The following is a 27,034-nucleotide window of genomic DNA, read 5'->3' as shown; positions in this document are numbered from 1 at the left end:
TCGAAGTATTCCTTCCACCGTCCGACGATGCCCCCAGTCGAGGTCAACAGCTCCCCCCCCACACGGTAAACGGTGCCGGCAGAGTACTGCTTCCCCCTTCTGAGGCGCCGAACGGTCCTCCAGAATTTCCTCGAGGCCGACCGAAAGTCTTCCTCCATGGCCTCACCAAACTCCTCCCAGACCCGAGTTTTTGCCTCCAGGACTGCCCGAGCCGCGGCTCGCTTGGCCTGCCGGTACCCCTCTACTGCGTCAGGAGTCCCACCGGCCAACATAGCCCGGTAGGACTCCTTCTTCAGTCTGACGGCATCCTGTACTTCCGGTGTCCACCACCGGGTTCTAGGATTGCCGCCACGACAGGCACCGGAGACCATGCGTCCACAACTTTGAGCCGCCGCGTCGACAATGGAGCCAGACGTTCCCAACAGACCCTCACAATCCGTTTGGGTCTGCCCGGTCTGTCCAACCTCCTCCTCCGCCAGCGCACCCAACTCACCACCAGTTGGTGATCAGTTGACAGCTCAGCCCCTCTCTTCACCCGAGTGTCCAAGACATGCGGCCGAAGGTCAGATGAAACGACAACAAAGTCGATCATTGACCTCCGGCCTAGGGTGTCCTGGTGCCACGTGCACTGATGGACACCCTTATGTTTGAACATAGTGTTCGTTATGGACAAACTGTGACTAGCACAGAAGTCCAACAACAAAACACCGCTCGGGTTCAGATCGGGGAGGCCGTTCCTCCCAATCACGCCTCTCCAGGTATCACTGTCATTACCCACGTGAGCGTTGAAGTCCCCCAGTAGAACAATGGAGTCCCCAGTTGGAGCACTATCAAGTACTCCTCCCAGGGACTCCAAGAAGGACGGGTACTCTGCACTGCTGTTCGGCCCGTAGGCACAAACAACAGTGAAAGACCTTTTCCCGACCCGAAGGCGCAGGGAAGCGACCCTCTCGTTCACCGGGGTGAACTCCAACACATGGCAACTGAGCTGAGGGGCTATAAACAAGCCCACACCAGCCCGCCGCCTGTCACCCTGGGCAACTCCACAGTAGTGGAGGATCCAGCCCCTTTCAAGGAGCTGGGTTCGAGAGCCCAAGCTATGTGTGGAGGTGAGCCCGACTATCTCTAGCCGGTATCTCTCAACCTCACGCACAAGCTCCGGCTCCTTCCCCCCCAGCGAGGTGACATTCCATGTCCCCACTGTGAGGGTTTTGGTCATCGAGGCACCCCGCCACGACTGCTACCCAGCCGACATTGCACCGGCCTCTCACGGACCTTCCTGATGGTGGTGGGCCTACGGGAAGGTGGGCCCACGTCGCCGTTTCGGGCTGAGCCCGGCCGGGTCCCACGGGCAAAGACCCGGCCACCAGGCGCTCGCCTACGAGCCCCAACCCCAGGCCTGGATCCAGGGCGGGGCCCCGGTGACGCCAATCCGGGCGACGTAACTGTCCTTGATCTTCTGTTTACCATGATTAGCCTATGAACCGCTCTTAGTCTGGCCCGTCACCCAGGACATGTTTGCCATGGGAGACCCTACCAGGTGTGTGATGCCCCCGACAACATAGCTCCTAGGATCACTCGGGCACACAAACCCCTCCACCACAGTAAGGTGGCGGTTCAAGGAGGGGCAGTGGCATTGTGTTATTGCTAAAGTCAGAAACACAAAATTTCCTCAGGATAAGTCAAAGAACGCTTCTCTGAGCAGGTGTTGCACTTTGATTGGGAGAAAATGAGACTTATTACTGATGTCAACAAAGCTTAGAAATTATTATATGATCCAGAAAATTTGAACTGACTTTATTGTATCACCTTTGGCACATCATTTTAACTTGTCACTGCAAACAAATGAAATCCTTTCCATTTGGAAATTGGCTTTTGCTCTCACTTAAGTCAAGGGATGAGATTCTGTAGAGTTGAATAATTGAAGGGTCATATCAACGTTGCCTATCCAAGCTAAAGTCTATGGCTCACTGGTAAGTGAACAATTAAAAGATTACTCGCTGGCTAACTTATCAGGATATCAAACTGGCTTTAGAAAAGGACACAGTACAACTACAGCAGAATCCAAAGTATACGATTTTAAGATAGCAGCTATGTCAGTGTAACTAAGGGTGTTCCTCAAGTATTGGTCCTGGGACCACATCTGTTCATTTTATACATCAGCAACATTGATCGATAAGTATCTAATGATAAATATGTCATTCTTATGCTGATAACACCGTAATGTACTGTGCTGCCTGTAGTCAGGCCTTATATCATCTTTAAAAATCTTTAAATGATGTAAACCAGTCCTGAATACCAACAAAACAAAACTCATAATATTTTCAAATGCAAAATCAAAGTCCCTGAATATTTAATCTGTCACTGCTTTCTAGGGTAGTGAGATTGAGCCAGTCACACATAGAGATATTTAGGGATTTTGATTGATGATGCTCCCTCTTTTATGCCACATGCTCAACACATGACTAAAAACTTTAGTCGATATTATTATTATTTCTTTAGATTCAAGTTTTGCTCTTGTTTTTTTCAAACCACAAAGACTTGTCTGTCTCTGGTACTTTTAGGTCTGTGCTCGTGATGTGATTTATATACATGGACTGGATGCAGTCTACCATGTAGCTCTGAAGTTCATCCCAAATGTAAAAGCTTATACCAGTACTCGCTATTGTACTTTGCAAGCCTGGGTCAGATGTTTTTTTTTTTTTTTGTCGTCCAGTAGACTTAGACACATGCATATTCTTTATGTATACATTCCCGCATTTAGATGTAGCTACAGTATGTTTTTGGTCATTGTTGGAAGACATAGTGGTAACCTAAAGCCAGACTGGCTGCACATGTCTTTAAATTTCCTCTCAGAAGATCACAACAATATTCTTTATGAGGTTCCCTTTGCTTGAAACCCCAAAACAGCCCCACAACATTATGCTCCCACCAGCATTTTCTAGTTTGAAGGCCTCTCCCTTCCTTGACCAAACAAAAGAGTCCTTATACCAAAAATACTCAAGCTTGGTCTCATCAGAACAAAAAAAAACTTCTTCAAAAACATATTCGCACATTTCAGATGTTCAACGGCAAAAGGTGGCACTGATGAGCTGCTTTGTGAGGATTAGAGGTTTGGTGGATGAAGATCTCAAAGATGAACAACATTCCTCAGAGAAATATTAAAACCAGAAGAAGACAGTTTAGCTACAATCCTCTTTTAAAGCCACCTGGGGATTCTTATTGATGTCTCACTATTGCTTTTCTTATCAAAAGTTGTGGTTATCTTGCACCTTTGACCAAATCCAGGTTTGCTTCAAATACTTTACAATGATGCAATGTACAGTGTTCAATGATGCAATGTGCCCTTGAGAGTAATAATTCTGACAACCTCAGTTTTCACTACATCTTGTAAAGAAACCAAAAAATAACTCAAATATGTACTCTACATGGGATAATAATTTTGACCTTAACTGTAAGTGTAGAATTGGAGCAGATGTAACATTCACTGCCATGGTGCTTTTGATCCTCACATCCAGAAGTTTACATCCACATGTGTTCTTTCTTTTTAGTTTTAGAGAAACAAATCATAAAAGTGTTGTATAGGCCTTAGATTTGGTGCCATAAATGCTCTTGTATCTCAAATAACACTGCCTTCCATTTGCATATTGCTTTTTGAAAGCCCTTACAGCCTAATCCCCATTCCTCCGTGAAGGGCTTTCAAAGGGCAATTTAGAGATGGAGACGTTCTTTAAATTTGCAGGTTTCGCTGCATCTCGTTAGTTTTACAGTCGTCCTCTTTTTAGCCTGTCACCGGGGATATTTCAGCATGGGCCACTTTCAAACGAAGTTTCCTACGACCAGTGAAAGCATCACAAAGCTTGTGCACGCTCTCTCCACCTTCACTCCTCTTCTCTATAATAACGTAGCAGCTGCAGCGAGAGCGAGAGAGACTCACGGACAGTTGTGAGGGAGGGAGAGTAGAGTATAGGTCTGGGGAGGAAGCAGACAAAGCTGTGTCAAACGCAACTCTGCAGACAGAAGGATACCCTTTGGCCAATCACTATTGATATTAATTAATTAAAAAAAAGAATATATATATATATATATATATATATTTATATATTGCACAATTTCCCGGTTTGCTTTGAAATCCTCCAGACTACACAGACCGATCATTTGGAAGTGGATTCTTGTCTCTGGAGGGGACAGTCTGGATGCCATGGACCCACGGCTGCCTTCAGACGCGGAGATGATGGAGAGAGAAGCGGACAAGGATGCGAGGAGGAAGATCCAGTTCTCTGTGCCTTCCTCCGTGCCCGTGCAGCTGGATCCGCGCCAGGTGGAGATGGTGAGTGAGCGTGATGCGCAGCAGCTTGCGTGGATAACAATAGTTTGTGTGTGGAGGGGTGAGGTCACACCCGGGTCAAACTTCCTGTTTGTGTCTAAATCCTACAATCTGCACACGCGTCTTTCTTTCTTTGCAGAATATACGCATCTATTTAGTGGAGATTAACGTGGGCAGAGGTATTAAGCAAAGTCTGGAACTTTTATCGTGACTTACACAGAGTTGCTTTCCTTTGCAGCTGAAGCACGAGTCCTGCCACTGAAGTTAATAGAGAGTTACATAAGGATCCAGCGAGACTTCACAGAACTCTCGATTTTGACGTTTTGCATGACTCAGTGGGCAGCAGCAGTCAGAGTGAGGGCAGCACTGGGATTAAGCTGAGCTCTGCAGCCTCAGTTTCTGGAGCCTTTAAAAGTGATGAGGCATCTTTGCCCATCAAAGACAAGACAGGAGGAAGAGGAGGAGGAGGAGGAGGAGGGCAAAGTGAGACACAAAAACAAGCACTTAAAAAAAACTGCAAAAGAGGTGCCTGCAGGAGCAAAAAATAACAACAGCAACAAAGAAAGCCTCAACTACAAAAGCAAAACAAAAGGAAACATTACTACTCATGAAAAAAGGAGGCATGTGTTTTTTAAAAATAAAACCTGCAACTCAGGCTGAGTCATTGCAAAAGAAGTGATATTGAAACGTGCTGACAGTGAGGGAGGAACTGTATTTGTGTAAGAGTGCAGTGTAGCAAGAACATGTACAAAGATGTGCATTTGCTTGGGATCTAAAAGGTTATGGAGGCAACAATGAGATCATATTTGGCCACAGAATTGATGCATTAATACTCCAAATTTACCGGTCTTTCACTGTTGACGCTTCTATCTTAATCCCATCCTCCCCAGAGGGAAATTTGCTATGTCGGAAATCTTTACTTCTCCCAAGTGGATGATTTGGAAGATTTAACAGGGCATCTGTTTGGTAAGTTTTTTTTTGTACTGGAATGCATGGATAAAAGCAACAAATCAATAATTTCCAGCTATATACTCCAATATTTTCACACACTCGCTGCTCACAGCCTGTTGTTGTCATGGTTTTACACTACTATTGTTATCCTTTCTTGAATACATTTGTTCATTTGCTTAGTGGTCCCATTCTTTTTCCTGCAACAGCACATGGAAAAAAAACCCATTTCTGAATGATCTCTTATCTTAATTGCATCTTTATGGTAATTTATTTCTATTTTTTCCCAATTACACAGGAAAGGTTCAACTTATAGTGCTGTAAATTACCTTCCCAGTCTTCATTAATCACTCTTTCCCACATACATTTCCAGAAAGGCTGAGAGTGTCATGAGTTGACTTAGCTTTCCTTTTAAGGAAATTAGTCTGGCACTTTCTCAGCTCAGATGCCAATAGTTTGTTTATTTATTTATTTAGTGTCACCTGTTGCTGAAAAACAAACTATAAAGGGACACAGATGGTAGTTTAAAGAGTTTTATTTAAATCTTTAGCATCATCTAGAAATCTAGTTGCAGATATGGACAGTCTCTTAGTTGCAGAATGAGTTTCATTTGCAATTTCTTAGGTATATTTTATGACAAACCTCTTTCCAATATACCATAGTTCTTAGCAATGCAGTCTACAAATAAGAAAAAAAATGGCTTACGTGGCCAATTTACTTAACACACTTCACAGCATACTTTCCTTGAATTCAAACACTTAAAACATCTGAGTGAAAACTATCAATTACTGTGTTAGACTGTGGAAGGGACACAGCTGGTTTGTCGAGTCTGTTGACTCTTTTAAAAGGACACATATTGTCAGGATTTGACATTTCCCTGTTTTGTTTTGAAAGCCCATGTCCCTGAGTTTCAGTTCTGTCTTGACCCTCCTGTTTCCATCTGCCCTGATTGTCTGCACCTGTGTCTCGTTATCCCCTGTGTATATCTAGGCTGCGTCCAAAATTGCATACTTCCACCCTAATGAGTATGCAAAATGAGTGTGTGAGATTTTTTAGTGCGTCCAAAACATTAGAACGTACTCAATAGTAGCTCTATCCATACTCATTCCGGAGAATTTTATTAGTGTGGAGTGATGGACACTAGCCGAGCAGAAACTTCCCACAATGCAATGCAGCAGCGTTTGGTTGCTAAGTGATACGTATATGTCAGTCATAAGTATAATATTAAGTATAATAATATTATTATATAATATTAATATTATAATATTCGTTTTTAATAATATTATATAATGTCATCTTGTTTTGCCAGAATAAACGGGAAAGAGCCGAGCGGAGCGCTGCTACCGCTGCTGTGACAGGTTACCATGGTAACAAACCCCCCTCCTCCCTACGGCAGGAAGTGCCGTGTGCGCTCTTAATAGTACGTCCGAATTAATGCACACTACTGATATTTACTCAAAAGTGTGCCGAATTTAAGTATACTTTTTAGTATATACTTTTTAGTATGGCATTTCGGACGCACCGCTAGTCTTGTCTTTCCCCTGGTCCTCGCTGGTTTGCACTGTTTGTTCCCTCATGTTCTCCTCGTCAGGTTTTCTTGTTCATGTTCCGTTTTTGATCCTGCTCAGCAGCGTTTTTGTTTTTTTGGAACTCCTGCTCTCCTGCATCTGGGTCCTCACCAAAACCAATCCTGACAGAACGGACCAGCCAGAATGGACCCAGCGGGAGAGTAAATTACTCTCCTTGAGTTCTTCTGCCGAGAGTCAGAGAGGAATATCCGCCGCGTTGAGGAGGAGGAGTCCCCCTTCTGGAGAACACGCCTGGCTCTGGGTGGGCCCAGGTGTGTTCAATCCCAGAGGAGACGACGTCGGCGCCAGACCCAGTCTGTTCCTGTTCCGGCGGTGGTCCCAGACTCATCAGTTCTTGATCCTGTGATGGTCCCGGACCCCTCTCAGCCGGTGCCGAGGACCCGGTGTCCCCCCGAGCCAGTGCCGAGGACCCGATGTCCCCCGAAGCCGGCCCCTCGGGTTCTGTCTGACCCGTCTGCTACGTCCCGAGACCAGCCCCACAAACGGTCTCGCCGGTCCCGAGGACGGCCCCTGAACTTTGACTATGTGTTAGCCTAAGTTTTTTGGAACTCCTGCCTCCTGCTCTCCTGCATCTGGGTCCTCAGCAAAACCAATCCTGACACATCTTAAATAAGGATTTTCATTATGAGTGATGAACCAATTCTCATTGTATTGTTTTCGGAATTTTTATTTAAATTTTCAAGCATTTTATGTAATGTGTTTTATTCATTATGTTTTATCTGAATTTTCTCCTCTATTTCATCTTCTCATTGCTTTGTGAAATAAGACACAGCTGAATTGACACAGGAGAGTTTACAAACCAGTGTGGGCTTCACGTCCATATACGTTCCGCTCATGTAATCAACCCCGGTCATGCCAAGACTTTGAGGCTTAGGTAATGGATTATTTAGTCTTGCATTCTGTTCAAAAATGTGCTACTTAAAGCCATAATTAAGTAAGAGTTCACACTTATATGTTTTAAAAAAGTGGTCAGTGGTTAGCGCTTGTGGAGAACATTTCTAAAATAGGCATGAAAAAAGACAGGTAAACTAGCAGGGATTTGAGCTTAGGAGGCCAACATTTAAGAAAAAAGAGAAAGCCAAGCAATAAAAAATAAGCCAAGGAGACTGATTAAAACGAATGAAAGAAAGATTAGCTGTGGATGAGGCCTGGATCGAGGGCAGGGACAGCTAATGCCACCAACAAAAATTCCCCAAAGTGCATCCAGCTCATGGATTCAAGGACTCATGGATTTAAATTCCTGTTGCTTTCATTCATCATCCTTGCAGTGACTTTTGAAATGTGGTTGGTGTAACTATTTTTGACTGTGTGGTTCTCAAATAATAAAAGAAAAACAGAAGAAACGCAGACAGGATAATGCATAAACGCATGAAAAGATCAGAATCAGAATCAGAAAAGGGTTTATTGCCAAGTTTTCACACAAGGAATTTGTTATGGTGATTGGTGCAACACAATACAATTATAAAAACAAATATATATGAGATAAAATAAAATGTATAAACAATAAAATAAAATTGTTGGTGTGGTGTCAAGCCCAGCTATCCTCACTCACTATCTGTAGAATGATGTGTAAATCACAGAATATAACTTTAATATCTCCAACCTCTTATCAAGATTTTTTTAGTTTTGCTGTTTAAAACTAAGGGTTTTTGATCTAAAGTATTAGCTCTCTCTCCCCCTCATTTCAATCATAAGCCATTAAATACTGTAATGAAAATATTGTTTTTAATCTCCTCAGTATATCCATCTGGTGTTGCTGTCTGTCTCTCTCTTAAAGCCATTACATATAGCATGTTCATCTTTGAACTGCAATGCATCAATGACTGTCACAAACAGTCAGAGTCCAGGTTTCATACATGACAAACATAAGGAGCTAATCCTTTGCCCATGTCAGTTGGGGATAACTTGTCAGAGCTGGTGCTCAGGAACAAAGTTGATGTTAGAACTTACTAATAAATGACCACATAAGCTAATTATCATGAGTTGAATTTCATCTAAAGATACCAGGTCCAGGTGAGATTAGACGAGTTGGCATGCTCCCTTATGCTAACAATTTATTCACATGGACTGAGCTGCAGTACAAACAGATAATACATAAAAGTAAAGCAAAAAGGAGGAATTGTGACCTAACTGCCTGCAGAAACACAAATCCACATGTTATTACTCATTCAATTTTCCTTAAGAGTTAGAATGTTATCTTTGTGAAAGAAAAATTATTCAAACTAAATTCATGAGCTATAGTGGAGGCTGCCTGTGAGATAACGGAGTGAGGTGAAATGAGGGGCTGAAAGTACTCCAGCAATGATAAATGTTAAGTGCTTTTGTGAAATTATTGTGAAAAACTGTACTTGTCAGTTAGTCTCACAGTAAATATCTCTCCCACACTTTTTATTGCCTGTTTTCCCTGTGGTTTAAAGGCAATATTAGTAGAGCTGATGGCTTATACTGCGGGCATGCAGCTTGATGTTTGTTTTTCCTTCCTATGCTTGAAAGAATACCAACTTCAGCAGTTTAGTTTTAGTGCTGAGAGTCCATTATTGTAGGGGAGCTAGTGGGGGACTGAGACCATGCGTACAGGCAGACTGAGAGTTGGGGGAGGGCAAATCTGTTCGACTAATTTACATATTTATTGATCCCACACATTGAATGGGGCAAAAGAATAGCATAACAACTAAAACAAAATTGTCAAATGCATCAGATTAATGTAAAAAAATAAAATAAAAAATAATAATAATAATTTTAGAGCTTTAATCAAATATGATTTCCTTGATTCTTTCTCCCCACTATGTCTCTCATAGTTGAAGTTACCTATGATGAAAATTACAAGCCTCTCATCTTTTTAAGTGGGAGAACTTGCACAATTGGTGGCTGACTAAACACTTTTTTGCCCCACTGTATATCCAGTAGACAAGATTATAGACTCAATTGACATTGTGGAAAGTCACATCCTTTCGTGATAGGCCTAAGAAGGAGATGGATAACTATGAACACTAACAGTCAGGGTATGTGAAATCACTAATAAAGCTTACATGCATGTCTTTGAACTGTGAGACTATATAAATAAACTATATAAACTCTACACAGGCACAGTGAGAACATATAGCCTCCACGTAGAAAAGCTGCTGATGACCAAGATGTTAAAACGTGAAACCTTTATTACTGTGAGGCAACAGCACTAACTAACAAAGGAGCAAAGGAAATGAATCCACCTCAAGCTAGAGCAAATACATAACAATTAACCGAATCTGTCAGTGCAGCCAAACTGAGCTGCCAGCTGATCTAACATTTGCACAAGGTCCAGATGAAAATAGCATGTCCTCTGTAGATACCTAACCTTTTGGCAACACACTTAACAAAATACTTTGACTGAAAAGCCCGTAGACAGGTGCTCAAATTGTAGATGAGACCTTTAGTTCCACAGGCTTTTTGGTGCAAGATGTGTGAATCCATCTGTTTCTGCACTAATGTGATTCTGTTGCATTAAATGGTTTATGTATAATAATTCCAAGTCTAATTATACCTTGCAATTTATATATATATATATATATATATATATATATATATATATATATATATATATATATATATATATATATATATATATATATATATATATATATATATATATATATATATATATATATATATATATATATATATATATATATATATATATATATATATATATATTGGTTCTCCAACAAAGGCATCATATTTGTATGTGGCTGAGTCATTAATATGGATGAATCCTGCACACAAAGGGAGGCACATGCTGGAAGAGTTGCCTGAGTGTGAAACTGCCCACACATAGTGGTGCCCACACTCAGAGCTGTGATTGGCTTTCCAGCCACTCGTATAATATTTTAAACTTATATTATAATTGTACTGGATCAAGATGTTACAAAACCAAAAGTGCAGACATACTGTAAATACAACATGATGCAATGTATAAAAACAAATAAATACATTAATGAATGAATTAATTAATCAATTATAAAATACAGTGTCTAAAATGTATAAAGCACCTCATGTGTACTTTTTATACTTCATGTATTTTCGATGTTTGCAGGCTTCCCTCTGAAATCTTGTTATGAAGAAAATAAAATTGTTTATTATTGTATATTTTATATTAAGAAACATAACAAAATATCAGTTATTACTGTCTGACATCATTTTGAAACTTATATTTGGTATAAATCCTGGTGATTCTTCAGTACCATGGACAGCACCACTGATTTATAGAATAAGCATCACTTACATGAAATATATAAATAAACTTCTTGATATTTTGGAGCCATGAATATTAACAGTTTTGCTGTTGTGTAACAACTATCATTGTAACCTTTGTGTAAATAGCAGATCATAACAAATACTGGCAATAGTTTAGCCTACCTACCAAGTTATAAGCCATGTTGCCAGTTTTGCATCATATTTCCTTCCTTTTTTTGTTAAGACTTATCTCCATATTGGGAATGCAATGTCAGTGTTAACTGTGATTTTGCCTCTTTTTAAATTGTTTTCCTTTCAACTCCGGACATTTGTGTTATGACCTATTCAGAATATGAATAAGAAGAAATATAACATTTTACATAGATTAGCAGACACATGCACACAAGGGGTGAGTTAACAATTATTTATAATTAAAAAGTAGACCTTTATATTGCAACAGTGAATCGTACTTCAGTCTGTTAATTTGTTAGAAGATAGAAAAATAAAATACATTTATAACCGCCTGGAATTTATGGGTCACATTTTAATGCCATGGTCCCTCATGGAGCTGAAAACATACCTGAGGTAGTTTAGATAAGACTTTAAAAGATGGTGAGTATGTCATGTATGTCTGTAGCACACTAATCCAATCTAAGATCTTACAGCATTCCCTACACATACCTCTGAAATGTGATGAATGCATTTGTCAACTGGAATGTCAATATTACACCCATGCAGAGACTGGAGACGGGTGATGTGTGTGTAATTGTTGTTGACAAGCACTTAATGGCATAAACTTCTTTGTAAGGAGAGCTATGTGTTCCCATCCAAACTGTCAAGTTAGTTGTGAAGTAGCTTCAAATGAAAGTGGGGTAGTTCTTCTGTTTAGCTGTCAGAAAGTGACACATGGCTTCACACTGTTTTTGGAACAAACCATTGGGATGTGATTCATAATGCCGCGTCTTCACAGATTTGTCTGCATTCATTATCAGACCTTGTTGTATTGAGGTTTTGACGAGGTTGTTTTTCGCTACATGCATCCTCACTGGTAAACTCAGCAACCCCTGTCCTTCACAGAACATTTACCATATCTATTCCTGTTGCTGAGGTTGAAGACGGTTGAGACTGACAGGCGGATGCTACTTTTTATATGCATGAGTTTCTGTAGATTTATTGATTCTCATGGTTGTTGCTAGTTTGCTTACATGTTTCACACATTCTGCTCCTGTGATACAGTACTTTTGAGGTCCTTTTGGTTACATTTTTAGCTCTCTGGACTGGACCTGACATAATTTCCCATATTTAAGTGCAAAGAACTGTAAGACCTGTTTATTTTCCTACTCTGATGGTGTGCTCTGAGAAAATGCTTGGCCTCAGCCAGACTTAATCCGTGTCTTGTCATCAGCATGTCCTTAAATGTGCAGGGTTTAATTCTTTTTGAGACAATGACCTCTGCTTCTGAAGAAATCTCAGCAAGCCCTTATTCATCCATCTACGCAGTTTAGTTTAGCTGACATCAAAGTCTGAGTCAAAAAATCTGCTCAGTGTAGAGTGTGAATTGTCTGCACAATATTAAAGCAGCAACATCTGTCAACTTAATCACATCAGTTATACATCTTGTTAATATGAAGGGTATATCATTTTCTACCCAATGGTACCAGCATTAAATCAGTTACATGCCGTTAGAGGCTATTGCAGTTCAATAATTATATTACTGGACACTCCCAGCCAGTACAGACTTTAGTTCTCCTGCCTTGACAGCTTTTCAGTACACAGTGTCCACAGTGAAGTAATATAGTTTCACCTCTGTTACGCTGTACCGCCTCTACGTCAAACTAAATGAAATCTGGGTGGCTGATATCTTTTCTGATCTGTTAAAAAACAGTGAAAGGATATCAGCCATCCAGAAAAGGTGCCAATCCTGGTCCAGCTGCCAAAAATTACTAAGGCAAGGAGGGGTGCATTTATCAGCTCTGCATCCTGTATCTATAATCAGAGGCAGGAGAGGAAATAAGGTAAAGCTTCCCTGCAGGATTGATTCTACTTTGCTTGTTCTCAAGCTCCTTCTGAGCACAATGCACCCTCTAGTGACTAATTTGTGGATTGTACTAGAAAACAGTAGCAAGAGATGACAGTTTAGCCGCTGTTTTAAAAGATTATTTAAAAAAAAGGGAAAAAAAGAGCAGGAGGGACTAATTATGAACGTTTTTGTTGTCTTTTTGATCATATTTATATGGCATTAGATATTGTTTATAACCTTGTTAGAACTACAGCCACCTTAGCTGATATCAAAGAATGGATGTTTCTGAAATTGGAAATATAACAGAGATTCTTGTCTGTCAGCCAGGAGAACTGTGCCAGCAGGAAATTTGAACTTTGTACCTTGTTAGTGGACTGAATAGCCCATGCATCACTAATGAGACGTCATTTGCCGTACACCATTTCACAATTTGAGATAAAGACGTGTGCAAAACTAGGGTAGTTTTCTCTGCTTAAATATAAAATATGTTGAACGGCCAAAAACGTCATAGAATCATTATTTACATTTGGCATAGCTGTTATATTTGACGTTTGATTTGACCGTTGGGGGCAGTGGTTTTTTTTCAAAAATCAATGAAAGTGCGCTAAAAATGTCCACTATTAATGGGATGTATATGTGTTTCATTATGCCAAACTTTATTGAAGTTGGTTTGGAATGTGAAAGCTTTTTTTTAATACATTTTTTTTTTATGTATTCATACAATCAACGATGACAAATAAACTTTTTACATTTTGTGGGGTCCCCTTCTGGTACGTAAAGTAAGGCTCTTTTAGATGTCCCAGGCTTTGTTCTCGAATTTCAGTTGGATATCTTAATCATGAGTTATAGTGTTGTTTTTTTTTAAATTTATTGTCAATTTTGGTACAGTTTTTCAGCGTGTAAACATGCATCTGAATCATGTGAGATTAATGAAGATTATTCAAGTCTGTGGATTCTTATAGGTTATTTTGCCAGTGGTTGCTCCAGCACTTCCAGGTAATATGAAGCATACGACAAAAGAGCAAAGACGTTGTCAAAAATTTTAATTATGAAAAAAATTTGCCTCCATGCAAAACCATTCCCAAGATTATATCTGAAGATGTCATGAAGTGCCATGTTATTGGGTCTGCACAAACACTTTCACAAAATAATAAAAAAAAAAAAGTATACAAAGGCAGAATAAGACAAGATGAACTGTTACAAGACGAGGAGCAAACAGCCTAATTTCTTGGGTCTTTAATAATCCGACAGTCAACATGTCTGACAAAATGTTGTCCTTTGTCAGGAAGAAAAGGAATGTAATTATTAGCTTGTTGTCAGAAAAATATAAATCTTATCATAGTATAAATAACCTGCAGACATGACACTGACAATGGCTTGATTGAATAATAGAATGATCATAACGTAACCCTATAATGCCAGATGTATAATATATGACACATTAATTTGTTATATTACATTTTTCTTTAATTTCTTTTCTTTTCTGTTAACTAAGATTCGACGTCGAAGGCCGACACCTGCTACGCTTTTCAGGCTGACGGACCCACCGTCCCCAGAGGACGACAATGGTCAGCATCAGGTCAGTCAGCTGATGTGCATCATTCAAAGATTAAAAATCGGAAGCAAATACGTTTTACTGGTTGTAGAGGAAGGATAGAAAGTTAGGTGGTAGATCAACAGATCAAAATGTATTAATATAATTACGTAAGCATGATATCTCATTAGAAATTACAATAATCAATTTTGTGTCACAACTGATAACCTGTATCCTGTAATTATATCAAGTTTTATAAAACCTGTGGGGCTGGGGAAGTGAAAAGAAAGGACTGGGAGAATAAGTTCTTGAAGGGAAAAAAACCCCCCAAAAAACAAATTAGACCCAATCATTTTTATACATTTAGATCTATTTATGGTAAATCTTCGGAACAAAACTTTTTGAAATATTTTTCTTACTTCCTTTCAATATACACTGTTGCCCATAAAGTAAGACTGACATTTTTTACCTCTTCTGATGAAATTATTGTAAATAAAAAGAGGAAATAAAAGGATGAACGTTTCTAAAAAGAAAGTTATTTGATCTTTATGGGCATAAATGTAGATGACAGTTAAAATACAGTATATTGTGTTTCCCTTGTATCTTTTTTATGTCAGACTTTTGTTCTCATCTTCGCTTGATGTGGATTCTGTTCTTCTATTATAATAATTAGAACATTGTGGAATTTTCTTTAGACCACAATAACACAACATAGTATCCAGTATCTTCTGATCGGCTGATGTAAGACTAAGACATGGTGTAAATACATGATTTTTAATACAGTTGTTTTGTTTTTATTTTTTCGGCAGTGGGTTCTGGGAGAAAATAGACCCTTGAAAGCCAAACTGGTTCATATGTCAACTTACCAGCCGCCATCCCTTAAAGGTAAATGCATTCTTCTGAAAGTATTTTGGGGTATGTATTTTGCAAAAGTACAAGTATTTGGGAGCTCTGCTCATGCTGTGGCAACTGCAGATTGGTGTATGGCTATACCGCCCATGGAAATATCCCAAAAATCTGTGAGATTTTGTGTGTTTGTGCAGTGTGTGAGTGCAAAAATGTGTGCCATGTGAGATTAGGAACAGGGACAGCTGTGATTCCGTTCTGGATCATCCTGGATTATAGGATGCAGCTGCAACATGGTCTCTTTCTCTCTCCCACACACATTCACACACAGGCTTACATCATTACAACCAGACGTTGATCCTCATAAGGCAACCCTAACCCTAACTATGTATTTTGTAACTTGAGAGCCTAACCATATATTTTACCATTTGTTTTTAACTCCAAACCATAAGCATTTGTGAGTGAGAATGAAATAGAACCATTGTGTGGGTTAACTCGTGAACTCCAGCATTTCAATTGGCTGTAAAAAGGTACGTTTATGGCAGAACTGTGTGCCAAAATTAGACCTCACAACACGTCTCAGGTACGGAGCGGTCACGTGCTGTGTGAATGTGAATGTGAATGTGCAGATCATTACCGTGCACGTCATTGGGCGCCAACACCATAGAAATACAACTGTGTCTTTGCAGTAGTAAAGAGGTCCAAAGTACCTTTATTAGCCACAGAAGAAGAAGTGACATTTTTCGGGTGACAGTTATCAAAAACTACTATTGAAATGAAACGATAGTTGAACCTCGGATTCAGGAGGAACAATGCGGTTTTCGTCCCGGTCGTGGAACACTGGACCAACTCTACTCCCTCCGCAGGGTGCTTGAGGGTTCATGGGAATTTGCCCAACCAGTCTACATGTGTTTTGTGGATCTGGAGAAGGCATTTGACCGTGTCCCTCGTGCCGTTCTGTGGGGGATTGGTGAGTATGGAGTCCGGGGCCCTCTATTAAGGGCTGTCCGGTCTCTGTATGATCGAAGCAGGAGTCTGGTTCGCATTGCCGGCAGTAAGTCAGACTTGTTCCCGGTGCATGTTGGACTTCGGCAGGGCTGCCCTTTGTCACCGGTCCTGTTCATAATTTTTATGGACAGGATTTCTAGGCGCAGCCAGGGGCCGGAGGGGATCCGGTTTGGGAACCACAGGATTTCATCTCTGCTTTTTGCAGATGACGTTGTCCTGTTGGCTTCATCGGACAGGGACCTCCAGCATGTGCTGGGGCGGTTTGAGGCCGAGTGCAACGCGGCAGGGATGAGAATCAGCACCTCCAAAACCGAGGCCATGGTTCTCCATTGGGAAAGGGTGGCATGCCTTCTCCGGGTGGGTGGAGAAGTCCTGCCTCAGGTGGAGGAGTTCAAGTATCTCTGGGTCTTGTTCACGAGTGAGGGAACGATGGAACGGGAGATTGACAGACGGATCGGTGCAGCGTCCGCAGTTATGCGGTCGGTGTACCGGACTGTTGTGGTGAAGAAGGAGCTGAGTCGAAAGGCGAAGCTCTCGATTTACCGGTCAATCTACGCACCTACCCTCACCTATGGTCATGAACTTTGGGTAGTGACCAAAAGGACAAGATCGCGGATACAAGCGGCCGAGATGAGTTTCCTCCGCAGGGTGGCTGGATGCTCCCTTAGAGATAGGGTGAGGAGCTCGGAGTCGAGCCACTGCTCCTTCACATTGAGAGGAGCCAGCTGAGGTTTCTTGGGCATCTGTATCGGATCTTCCTGGACGCCTCCCTAGGGAGCATCCTTTCATTTTTTCTTTCCTTTTTTAATAATTTTTTCTTGACCAATAACTGAGCACATATGTAAGCTTGATTGGCCTAGGTGGTTTGGTCCACTGTTGCCTCACAACTAGGAGGTTCCTGACTCGAATCCCTGCTGGGGCCTTTCTGTTTGGAGTCGCATGCTCTCCCTGTTGCGTAAGTGGTTTTGCTCCAGACACTCTGCGTCTCTCATCGTACAAACACATGTATATTAGACTGACTGCTGATTCTTTAATGAGTGCTGGTTGTTTGTGTATTTGTGCTCCTGCGATGGACTGGTGAGCTGTCCAGGATGTACACTTACTTCTCGTCTGGACGGCTGGGATGCACACCCACGTGTTGGACTAAAATTAACAATCTTGGCATTCAGAATTTTTTAGTCACAGATAAAAGTGTAAATAATTGTCTATTAGTGCTTCAATACTGTCTTTATTGTCTTTATCATATTGCATTTCCAGCTGTTCAGAAGATGGCCAAGGCACACTTCTCCTCCCTAGACATGAAGTCAGTAGACAGAGATGAGCCCTCATCTGGTGAGGAAGAGGAACAACATGATGAGGAGACGCTGCCAAAGGCTTCAGCTACAAGTGTGTAGGACATTCAGTGAGAGCATCTTTAATTTCAATTCAATTCAATTCAATTTTATTTATATAGCGTCTATTACAACAGAAGTTGTCTCTAGGCTCTTTCCAGAGACCCAGAACATGACCCCCGAGCAATTATTACATAAACAATGGCAGGTAAAAACTCCCCTAGTGGGAGAAAAGCCTTAAGCCAAACAGTGGCAAGAAAAACTCCCCTTTAGGAGGGAAGAAACCTGGACCAGTACCTGGATCATAAGGGGGGACCCTCCTGCCGGAGGCCAGCTGGACAGAGCCGGAAAACAGAAAACAGACAGAGAGAATGAAGAACAGAGAAAGGAGAGGGGGCAGGCCAGGATGTCAGCAGCCATCTACCAGACGATGATCAGAGGGTTGGACTGCAGGTCAGCATGCAGCTCCTGAAGCTTCGGCCTGCAAACATGCACAAAAGAGAAAAAAGGGGGCCAGCACAAGAAACTACAGGAATGATGGACAAAAATGATGGCTATGAGATACTGTAAGAGGAGAAGAGAAGGGTGAGAGGCACCGCCCAGTGGATCATGTCGGTGCCCCCCTGCAGCAAAGGCCTATAGCAGCATATCTACCACCAAGCTATGTTTGAGACTAACTATTATAGTCTTGTTCTATAGCTGCAACTATGACTACTGACTCCAACACACTAGAGTTTACACTAACTAGAGGTTTACTAAACACTAACTTTAGGCTTTACTAAACAGAAAGGTTTTAAGTTTGGTTTTAAAGGTGGAGGTGGTGTCAGCCTCCTTAACCCAGATTGGAAGTTGGTTCCATAGTAATGGTGCCTGATAGCAGAACGCCCGCCCTCCAAATCTACATTTAGATACTCTAGGAACTACGAGTAAACCTGCACCCTGGGAGCGGAGAGCTCTGCCAGGAACATAAGGCACTATCATGTCTTGCAAATATTGCGGAGCTAAGCCGTTTTGGGATTTATACGCAAGTAATAACATTTTTAATTGGATTCTGAATTTTACGGGTAGCCAATGGAGCGACGCTAACACTGGAGAGACGTGGTCTCTCCAGTGTTGCTGCTGCAGCATTCTGCTGCTGCTGCTGCATTCTGGATCAGCTGGAGTATATTCAGAGAATTACTTGGACATCCTGCTAATAACACATTACAGTAATCTAGTCTAGAAGATACAAAGGCATGAACTAGTTTTTCTGCATCACTCTGCGAGAGGATTTTCCTAATCTTTGCGATATTACGGAGATGGAAAAATGCTATTTTACAAACCTGATTAATATACGGTTTAAACAACAAATCCTGGTCGAAAACAACACCAAGGTTTTTCATATTTGCACTGGAAGCCATCGCAACACCATCTAATCCCTTCCTAAGATGCTCTGGACCAAGAATGATAACCTCTGTTTTATCTGAATTTAGAAGCAAAACATTTTCGGACATCCAGTCCTTGATGTCCCTAAGACATGCCTGAAGTTTAACATGCTTTGGATTTTTTTCTCTCTCTTATACTGGCAGGTTCACATGCACAAATGTCTCTCACACTCACACTGAATATTCTTTTCACAACAGATGCAAGAGAAGAAAGCAAACCACTCAGGGATCCACGTGATAATCTGGATGGTACAAGAGTGAGGGCTGCTGAGCCCAGTCATCACCAAGATAACAAGGATAAGACCACAGAAAATGAGAAAACACAGGGAGAATGACAAAAGAAGAAGGCTCTAACAGAGACGTAGAGTTAATGAGGAATATACATGCAAGGCACGCGCATGGGCTGTGGGTGTGCTTGCACATATGTATGCAAGAGCATATGTTTTTTTTTAGATGTATAAGTGTATGTATGGGTGCCACAAAAAAAAGATAGAACTGGAAAAAAGAGACGTTCATCAAAGAACAATAGAAATGAGGAAATTGGAGGATAAAGTTTAAACAAAGACATGTTAAATACTGCATGTCTTAGTGAATGGGGGAACCAGAGGTCACTTCTGGATCAGCCAATGCCACTGAACAATAAAATGTAAGAACTTCTGAGAACCACACAATTTGAAATTAAATCTTTGTGTTTCTGTTGTTTTAGTTTTTTCGGTCACAGTGGATTCAGCACTTATCCAACACATATATTCATACGTGAAGAATCTAATTTTCAATTGATTTAAGTCACATTGTGCATTTAATAAGTCACTCCTAGAAAACACTTTGGAATAAGCATTTCATAATATGCATATTGTAAAACATATATTTATAATGTCTGTAGTATTTTATCTGTCCTGTAGTATCACAGTGAGACCACTGTTACGCCCTATGTCTGATATACAGTATATAGAAGGAGATTATCATTTTACATTCAGTTTCTTGGTCAGAGATTGTGAACGAGAGGGTGTCGTGAATGTAATGGCCTTAGTTATACATTATTCACACTATATTATCATTGTTATCCATTTAGTTCTGTGCGAAGTTACTTAAACATTTTCAGGTGTTTTGTACGTTTGTAGTTGATAAAACAAGAAGAAGATGAATTTCATTCTGATTTAGGTTCAGTCACTGCCAAAGCAAATCAAGGTTATAGTTTAACTGACTGAATCCAGCTAATCATGATAATGTAACCTTGTTATTCTGGTCTAATACTATGAACCGTTTGTTGTTTTTCTTTAGCCAGGATGGTGTGCTTGGGACTGTAGACATTACAAGGAAAATCAAAAAATACCTTAAATGTACAAAACCAACGTGATGATGATGACGGTGCATTCATGAGCCCACACATGAATGATGTGCTCATTCTAAATAAAAACAAACTGACCAGCTGCCGGTGCTGCTGGGATCCTACATGTGAAGAGTTAATTTGTAAAACTTGGTTATGTGTAATGTTTCTGTTGGACTACAACAGCAGCAAGGTTAATTACACTTGTTCTTTTATTGTTGACTTGCCAATTTGTGGACAGCCTTGGGTTTAAGCTTGAAAATGATGAGTTTTTAATACAACATAACATTAAATCACAATCACAAAGTGAAAGAGTTTAATGAATTTAATAACTTGAGACAAATTTAGCTGTCAGGTAATGATGATGCCAAAACTATTTTGGTTTTTATTTTTAAGTGATTTTACATGATTTTCCAGGAGGATTTTAGTTTTTTTTTCAGTTGAAAGCGGTGTTCTATCTAATCACAAGTAGGGCTGGGTATCGATTCAAATGTCAAGAATCGATTCGATTCCGATGTTTTTTGAGCCTTTGCCTGAATTATATGACTGTAGTTATGCAACATATGAATACTATAGGCCTGTCGCTGAAATCGCTGCAGCTACTCTTCGACGCCATGTTCATTGTTTGATAGTTTCACACCACGCCCATGTGTGAATTAAATGCCGTGACTACTGGGATAAAAGTTCACCGGGCGAAAATCTAATGAAGAAAAAAAAAAGATCTTTAGACATACGAATCGATTTTTAGGAATTAATATGGGAATCGATTTAGAATCGGAAAATCGATTTTTTCAACACAGGCCTAATCACAAGAGATGTTAACATTTTATTTATTAATTTTAATCACACTCATTCAGCCTTCTATCGGGACTTCTCTCCATTTTAGATGATACATATCAACAAGAAGTATTAAGAATTTACTGAGTTTAACACTTTTTTATTCATAGCAGCACAAATTACAGAGGAGATAGATCTTTTCTAATACAGAATTAACAATTCAACGTAAAGCAGCATGTAACTTTTTTCAGAATATATCAATTATGCAAAGCTTACAATGTTTACATTTAGCATATTATGCTCACTGTGATACACTCAGTCTCGATACTGTAGTACCTATATTTGAACTGTAGGAGGCAGCATTTAATCACATTTCTGACCTAAATGTACTGAGACTTAAAGTGAGCCATATATTTCATTCGTTTATATACAGGACTGTCTCAGAAAATTAGAATATTGTGATAAAGTCCTTTATTTTCTGTAATGCAAAAATGTCATACATTGTGGATTCATTACAAATCAACTGAAATATTGCAAGCCTTTTATTATTTTAATATTGCTGATCATGGTTTACAGCTTAAGAAAACTCAAATATCCTATCTCAAAAAATTAGAATATTCTGGGAATCTTAGTCTTAACCTGTAAACCATAATCAGCTATATTAAAATAATAAAAGGCTTGCAATATTTCAGTTGATTTGTAATGAATCCAGAATGTATGACATTTTTGTTTTTTTAATTGCATTACAGAATATTCTAATTTTCTTAGACAGTCCTGTATATAGTATATAGTATATATATATATATATATATATATATATATATATATATATATATATATATATATATATATATATATATATATATATATATATACATATATACATATATATATAGCAACTTCTTTCAAACCATACATTTCTGTCGCTGTAAATTGAATGATGCTTTTACACTCTCTTTATCTTTGATATTTTCATCTGCCCAGTTACATCATTCATAATTTCTGCCACTGAACCTTATTCCTTCCTCGCCTTCGCAAAAAACACTCCTGTCACATCATCAACCCCGACATTCATATCTTGGGACAGTGTGTAAACCTCCAGCCGGATGAGGGTGTAACCGCTTTCCTTCAAGCTGGCACAAACCTGAGCCTCATCCAGTGGGACTACAGGGATTCTGACCCCGGGGCCTCCAAAATAATAGCTCTCTCCCAGGGCTCCGATGAGCAGGAGGTGACCACCGGGTCGCAGGAGCTTCCAGATGTGGCCCAGAGCCCTGGTGAAGGCAGGTAAGTCGGGGCTGACGCTCTCAAGGCAGAAACAGGACACCAGACAGTCGGCCCCTGCTGAAGGAAGAGCGTCAGGGGCCACGGGCTGAGATTTATGCACGTCAACAGGGAGGATGTCGGCAACGACCTGACGCAGCTTTGCAGCTTTGTCTGTCCAAGCTGAAGACCTGGTGGAAACCATAAAATTAGAGAGTGCAAGTGTGCTGTCTTCAAATGATTGGCTGCAATCTCCCATCTCTCCAGGACCTGAAGCCTCCAGGACCCTGAAGGTGCAGGAAAGATTGCAGCAGACCCCTCCCACCTCGGACACAAACTGTTCCAGACTCTTCCCTCTGGCAGGAGGCTGCGGTCCATCAGGACCAAAACCTCACGCCACAAAAACAGTTTTTTCCCGTCTGCAGCTTCCTCATCGACAAGGCCCCGGACCCCCCTCTCCCCCGTCTACCACGGACTGTCCCCCCACCCCACTCTACATTACATTAACGTTAAGATTTCAATCCTGGGGCCGCTCGGTGGCGCAGTGGGTTAAGCCTCATATACTGAGGCTACAGTCCTCCTCCTGCAGCGGTCTCAAGTTCGAATCCCAGCCTGTGCACCTTTGCTGCGTGTCTTCCCCGTTCTCTCTCTCTACCCTTTTCCAGTCTGCATTCTCAATAAAGGGCCACTAGAGCCCAAAAAAATCTTTAAAAAAAAAAAAAAAGATTCCAATCCTGACCTTATGCGTCACATTAACGCACATCCTAAGTCACTTTTGTACAGAATATCCGGCACTTTAAAAACCTCATATTGTACATTTCTGTTTATACATTTTATCTGTCCTAAGTCATCCTAAGTCACTTTTGTACAGACTCATATTTTCGGCACTTTAAAAACCTCTTATTGTACATTTCTGTTTATACATTTTATCTCTTATATATTTTCTTTTATATTTGTATTGTATTGCACCAATCACCACAACAAATTCCTTGTGTGTGTTTCACAAACTTGGCAATAAACCCTTTTCTGATTCTGATTCTGATTCTGATTCTGAATCTGAATCTGTTTTGACATGGGTGCGTGTTTTCCATACCTGCGTCCCTCCAGTTTGCAGACATACTGTAGGTACGGTGTCCAGTCCAGGTTAGATTGTCCGTCATCCTCCAGCCAGTGCCTCAGCTCCTGCCGGTTCACCTCCAGGTAGTCTGTCAGGAGAACTTTCTTGAAAACCTCACAGCCACTCAGCACCTGGTACAGAGTGGGGCCCGAGCCGATGTCCACCAAAAGCTCCCCCTTCACATCAGCTGAAAGAGATGAAAAAAAGAGGTAGAGAAGAGGTCCACGTATCAAAAACAGACAATTATTTGAACAAATTAGGCTTGTTTTGTAATAAAACTTCAATCACATATCGAGGTGTGAGTTTTAGATGAAATGTATTATTTTCAGCATCAAAATGTTACAATTTCTTTAACAAAAGAAATCTGAACTAAATCAAAGCTGCATTTTGTAAAACTCTGGATCATAATAATAAAGTTGGGTGCTGCGTAGATTAAATTGGAGGCATCTGCTGATGAAGAACTGATTATTTCTGACAAATTCTGTGAAGGAGAAATAGGGAGCTAAAGAAATATGGAAGAAAGAAATTGTCTAGAATTTAAGAGACAAAAATTGTTTTTATTTTAGCTTAAATACACCAATAGGCCCATGCAGTTTGATTTGCCCGTGTGCTTACCTTCAGTGAAAGCTCGATGCAAGCATGCCAGTTTCCAAGGCACAATGCTGTCTTTTCTTGTAAAATCAGCTCGTGGTGGAGTGTAGTTGTACTGTAGATACGCTGCAGGATCAAATTTCTCATAGCAAGCTGCCATAGCTGCCACTCCATTCTCTTTTCTCTTTTCTTCCATCATCCCTGTTTGCTCTGCACTGCTACCTTTCCACTTGTTTATTGGGCTGAAAGTCTTCAGGTACACTGCTCGCCAGTGAGTTTACTTATATACCTGTATGTGTAAATGTACCTACGCTATCATGTTTGTGTGTGTGTGCTTTGGGCTACTTGGTCAGAGATAGCAATCCTGTTTTTCAGCCCATGCTCCCTGATAGCATTAGTTCTGTTCACTTTCTCTGCCCTGCAGCACTGATACCATCATATCACCGGGCTTACTCCAACACTAGACCCATTAATGGACTCCTCTTATGGCTTTTAGGTCCTTCACCCACCTCTTAAAGGCTCTCCATATCTACATAATCATTAGAAAGGGTATTTTGCAACAAATTTAGCTCAGCCAACCCCTTTGAACAACACAAACAGGTCTACCTTTCAGACGAACAAACTGTCCTCTTTCCCAGTGAGCCATTATACTTTATGTTTATATGGAGACAAAGGCATTAAGAATAATGAATCATAACAAGGTTAACGAAGAAAAAGAAAAAACTTTCCTCTTCCATGCCAAAGAAAGTTGTAACTTTATTCTGGAGCTACAGATTTTTTTTAACCTTTGTCTGGTGTTAGCTTTCTGTTACCATCTCCGATGTTAACGGGTCGGTTTTGACCCGTGTTTTAAATTATCTTTAAAATACACTAAAAGCAATTATCCATCATCCAATTTGTTTCTCATCTCTTGGTTACATTGTTAGGCTTCCTTATCCATGACAATATTGGTTTTAATATTTTTGGTATGGGACTCTGGGCCTTTTTTTGTCAGTATAGCCCTTAATTTCAATTTTAAAAACTGGTAAAATGAGCCTCAAGAGAATCATATGAATAAATAAAAGGTTGTTGTGTTACCTGGCTATTACGGAGAGGTATTAGAACACATATCTTAAATAAATTTGTTTCAGTTATTTTTTCATTTTAATATTATTAACTATAGTAACATCTATGGTGTTATGGGTCAATTTACTTCATTTACTTCAAGGAAATGGAAAAGAAGTAAAAGGTAACAATTTCAACCAGCGCATTTTATAATTTAGTGAAAAAAAATGTTGGATATTATTTTGTTGAAATAAAGGTTCCTGACAAAGTCAAAAAGCCTTGATGCAATAAACGCATTTTTGTGGTAGTTTTATGAATTTAAAACCTAAGAACGGGTCGGTGGCGACCCTAACAACAGACGAAGGTTAAAGAGAGGAGGGGGAAGGATCAGTGTATACTCAGTTAAGAGCACAGGGTCAGACAGATTCAAATGAGGCACAAAACCAAGAGATAACCTGACATGTGTTTGGATAGTAAGCCACAGTACCTGGGGTAAACCCAGACAGACAGAAGGAGAACATATAAACTTCACAAAGAAAGATTTCAGCCAACATTTTAACCAGAACCCTTCCAATTGTGGATTGGCAACATGATGCTCTCATACATGAATACATGAACGTTTTTAGTTAATTGTGTCAGTGAGCAAACTGTCATGTCACTATTTTTAGTATGGTCTTTCCTCCGAGCCAGGAACATGTCAAGTTTGATTTATTGCTATATATATTGTCATGTTATAAAAGCAAAGTCGTTAAAGTGGCCAGCTGATGATACAGTCAGCTTCATCCTCTCAGTTAATGAATGTGATCTATTTACTGAACCCCAGCGGAGGATTTTATATCAACCAACGTGGAACACAGCCATGTAGTAATCAAACATATCTGTCCCTGGAGTTTTATATCACTCCGTTCATTTTTGGCAGCTGGAGCATAAAAGGGCCTCTTTAGACATTTAAAATAGCACAGTTCCTGGAGGAAACAAGGTATTCGGGATGTGGCACTGTGTCATGAACAGCTGTTAAAAGTAGGCTAATAGGTACTTAACTGCCAGATAGAGTAAAAAGCAATAAAAAAAAATTCCAGGAAACTAGAGACAAACAAAGTATTGAAATATAATTACATTTGTATAATCAGAGCAGATACTAAAACAGGTGTGAGTGTGCATTGCTGTGTTTTTGCTTTTGTGTGGCTTTGTGTTGGGTTTGTGACATATCCAGGGCTTGCATATCACATTATGGTGAGAGGCTCCAGCCCCGAAACAGGATAAAGCAAGTAAATAAAATAAATAAATGATTGATTGGCTGGATGTAAGGCCTTAGTCTTGTATCTACTGCTCTGAGGAGTCCTAGGATTATTTTTGACTAGTATTTGTGCTTTACATTGCATGTAAAATAAGTCTCTAAATCTGCTTTCTTTCACCTTCAAGAGATTGAAAAAAGTAAGTAAAGTCCTAAATTACAATTAGTCCGTGCATTTGCTTTTTCAAGATTAGAGTACAGCAATTCCTTGTTCGTAGGACGCAGTCGAAGTACTACTGAACAATTTACAGCTAATCCAAAATGTTGCAGCACAGTGGCGTCAATTCAGTGGAAGCTAAGGTATGGCAAGGTTACGAGTCACAGAACTTAACTAGAGTATCAATCAACACGTCCAGCAAATACTCATCACAGAAGTCTGCTATAG

At 40.3% G+C, this 27,034-nt stretch overlaps 2 protein-coding genes across 3 annotated transcripts; one reads left to right on the top strand and one right to left on the bottom strand.

The window, feature by feature from the left end:
* The first annotated feature begins 4,087 nt into the window (after positions 1–4,087).
* On the top strand, positions 4,088–20,669 carry LOC133419256 (protein phosphatase 1 regulatory subunit 1B-like). Of its 2 annotated transcripts, none has more exons than XM_061708323.1 (5): positions 4,088–4,330; positions 14,589–14,672; positions 15,437–15,512; positions 17,739–17,867; positions 19,435–20,669. In XM_061708323.1, the coding sequence occupies exons 1-5, from the start codon at positions 4,202–4,204 to the stop codon at positions 19,569–19,571; spliced, it is 555 nt and encodes a 184-aa protein (XP_061564307.1). In that variant the 5' UTR covers positions 4,088–4,201; the 3' UTR covers positions 19,572–20,669. The 2 variants fall into 2 exon arrangements, with proteins under 2 accessions (XP_061564307.1, XP_061564308.1); XM_061708324.1 differs by having other exon boundaries at positions 17,739–17,883; positions 19,435–19,565.
* Positions 20,670–22,244: 1,575 nt separating this feature from the next.
* On the bottom strand, positions 22,245–24,582 carry LOC133419292 (phenylethanolamine N-methyltransferase). The gene is made up of 3 exons (XM_061708374.1): positions 24,336–24,582; positions 23,697–23,907; positions 22,245–22,794 (listed from the first exon to the last, which is right to left on the bottom strand). Exons 1-3 carry the CDS (start codon positions 24,508–24,510, stop codon positions 22,356–22,358), a joined length of 825 nt encoding a protein of 274 aa, XP_061564358.1. The 5' UTR covers positions 24,511–24,582; the 3' UTR covers positions 22,245–22,355.
* Between the last annotated feature and the right edge of the window lie 2,452 nt (positions 24,583–27,034).

The sequence above is a fragment of the Cololabis saira genome, chromosome 19, assembly GCF_033807715.1.
Source record: "Cololabis saira isolate AMF1-May2022 chromosome 19, fColSai1.1, whole genome shotgun sequence".
NCBI lineage: Eukaryota > Metazoa > Chordata > Actinopteri > Beloniformes > Belonidae > Cololabis > Cololabis saira.
This window is presented reverse-complemented; position numbering and strand designations above follow the sequence as displayed.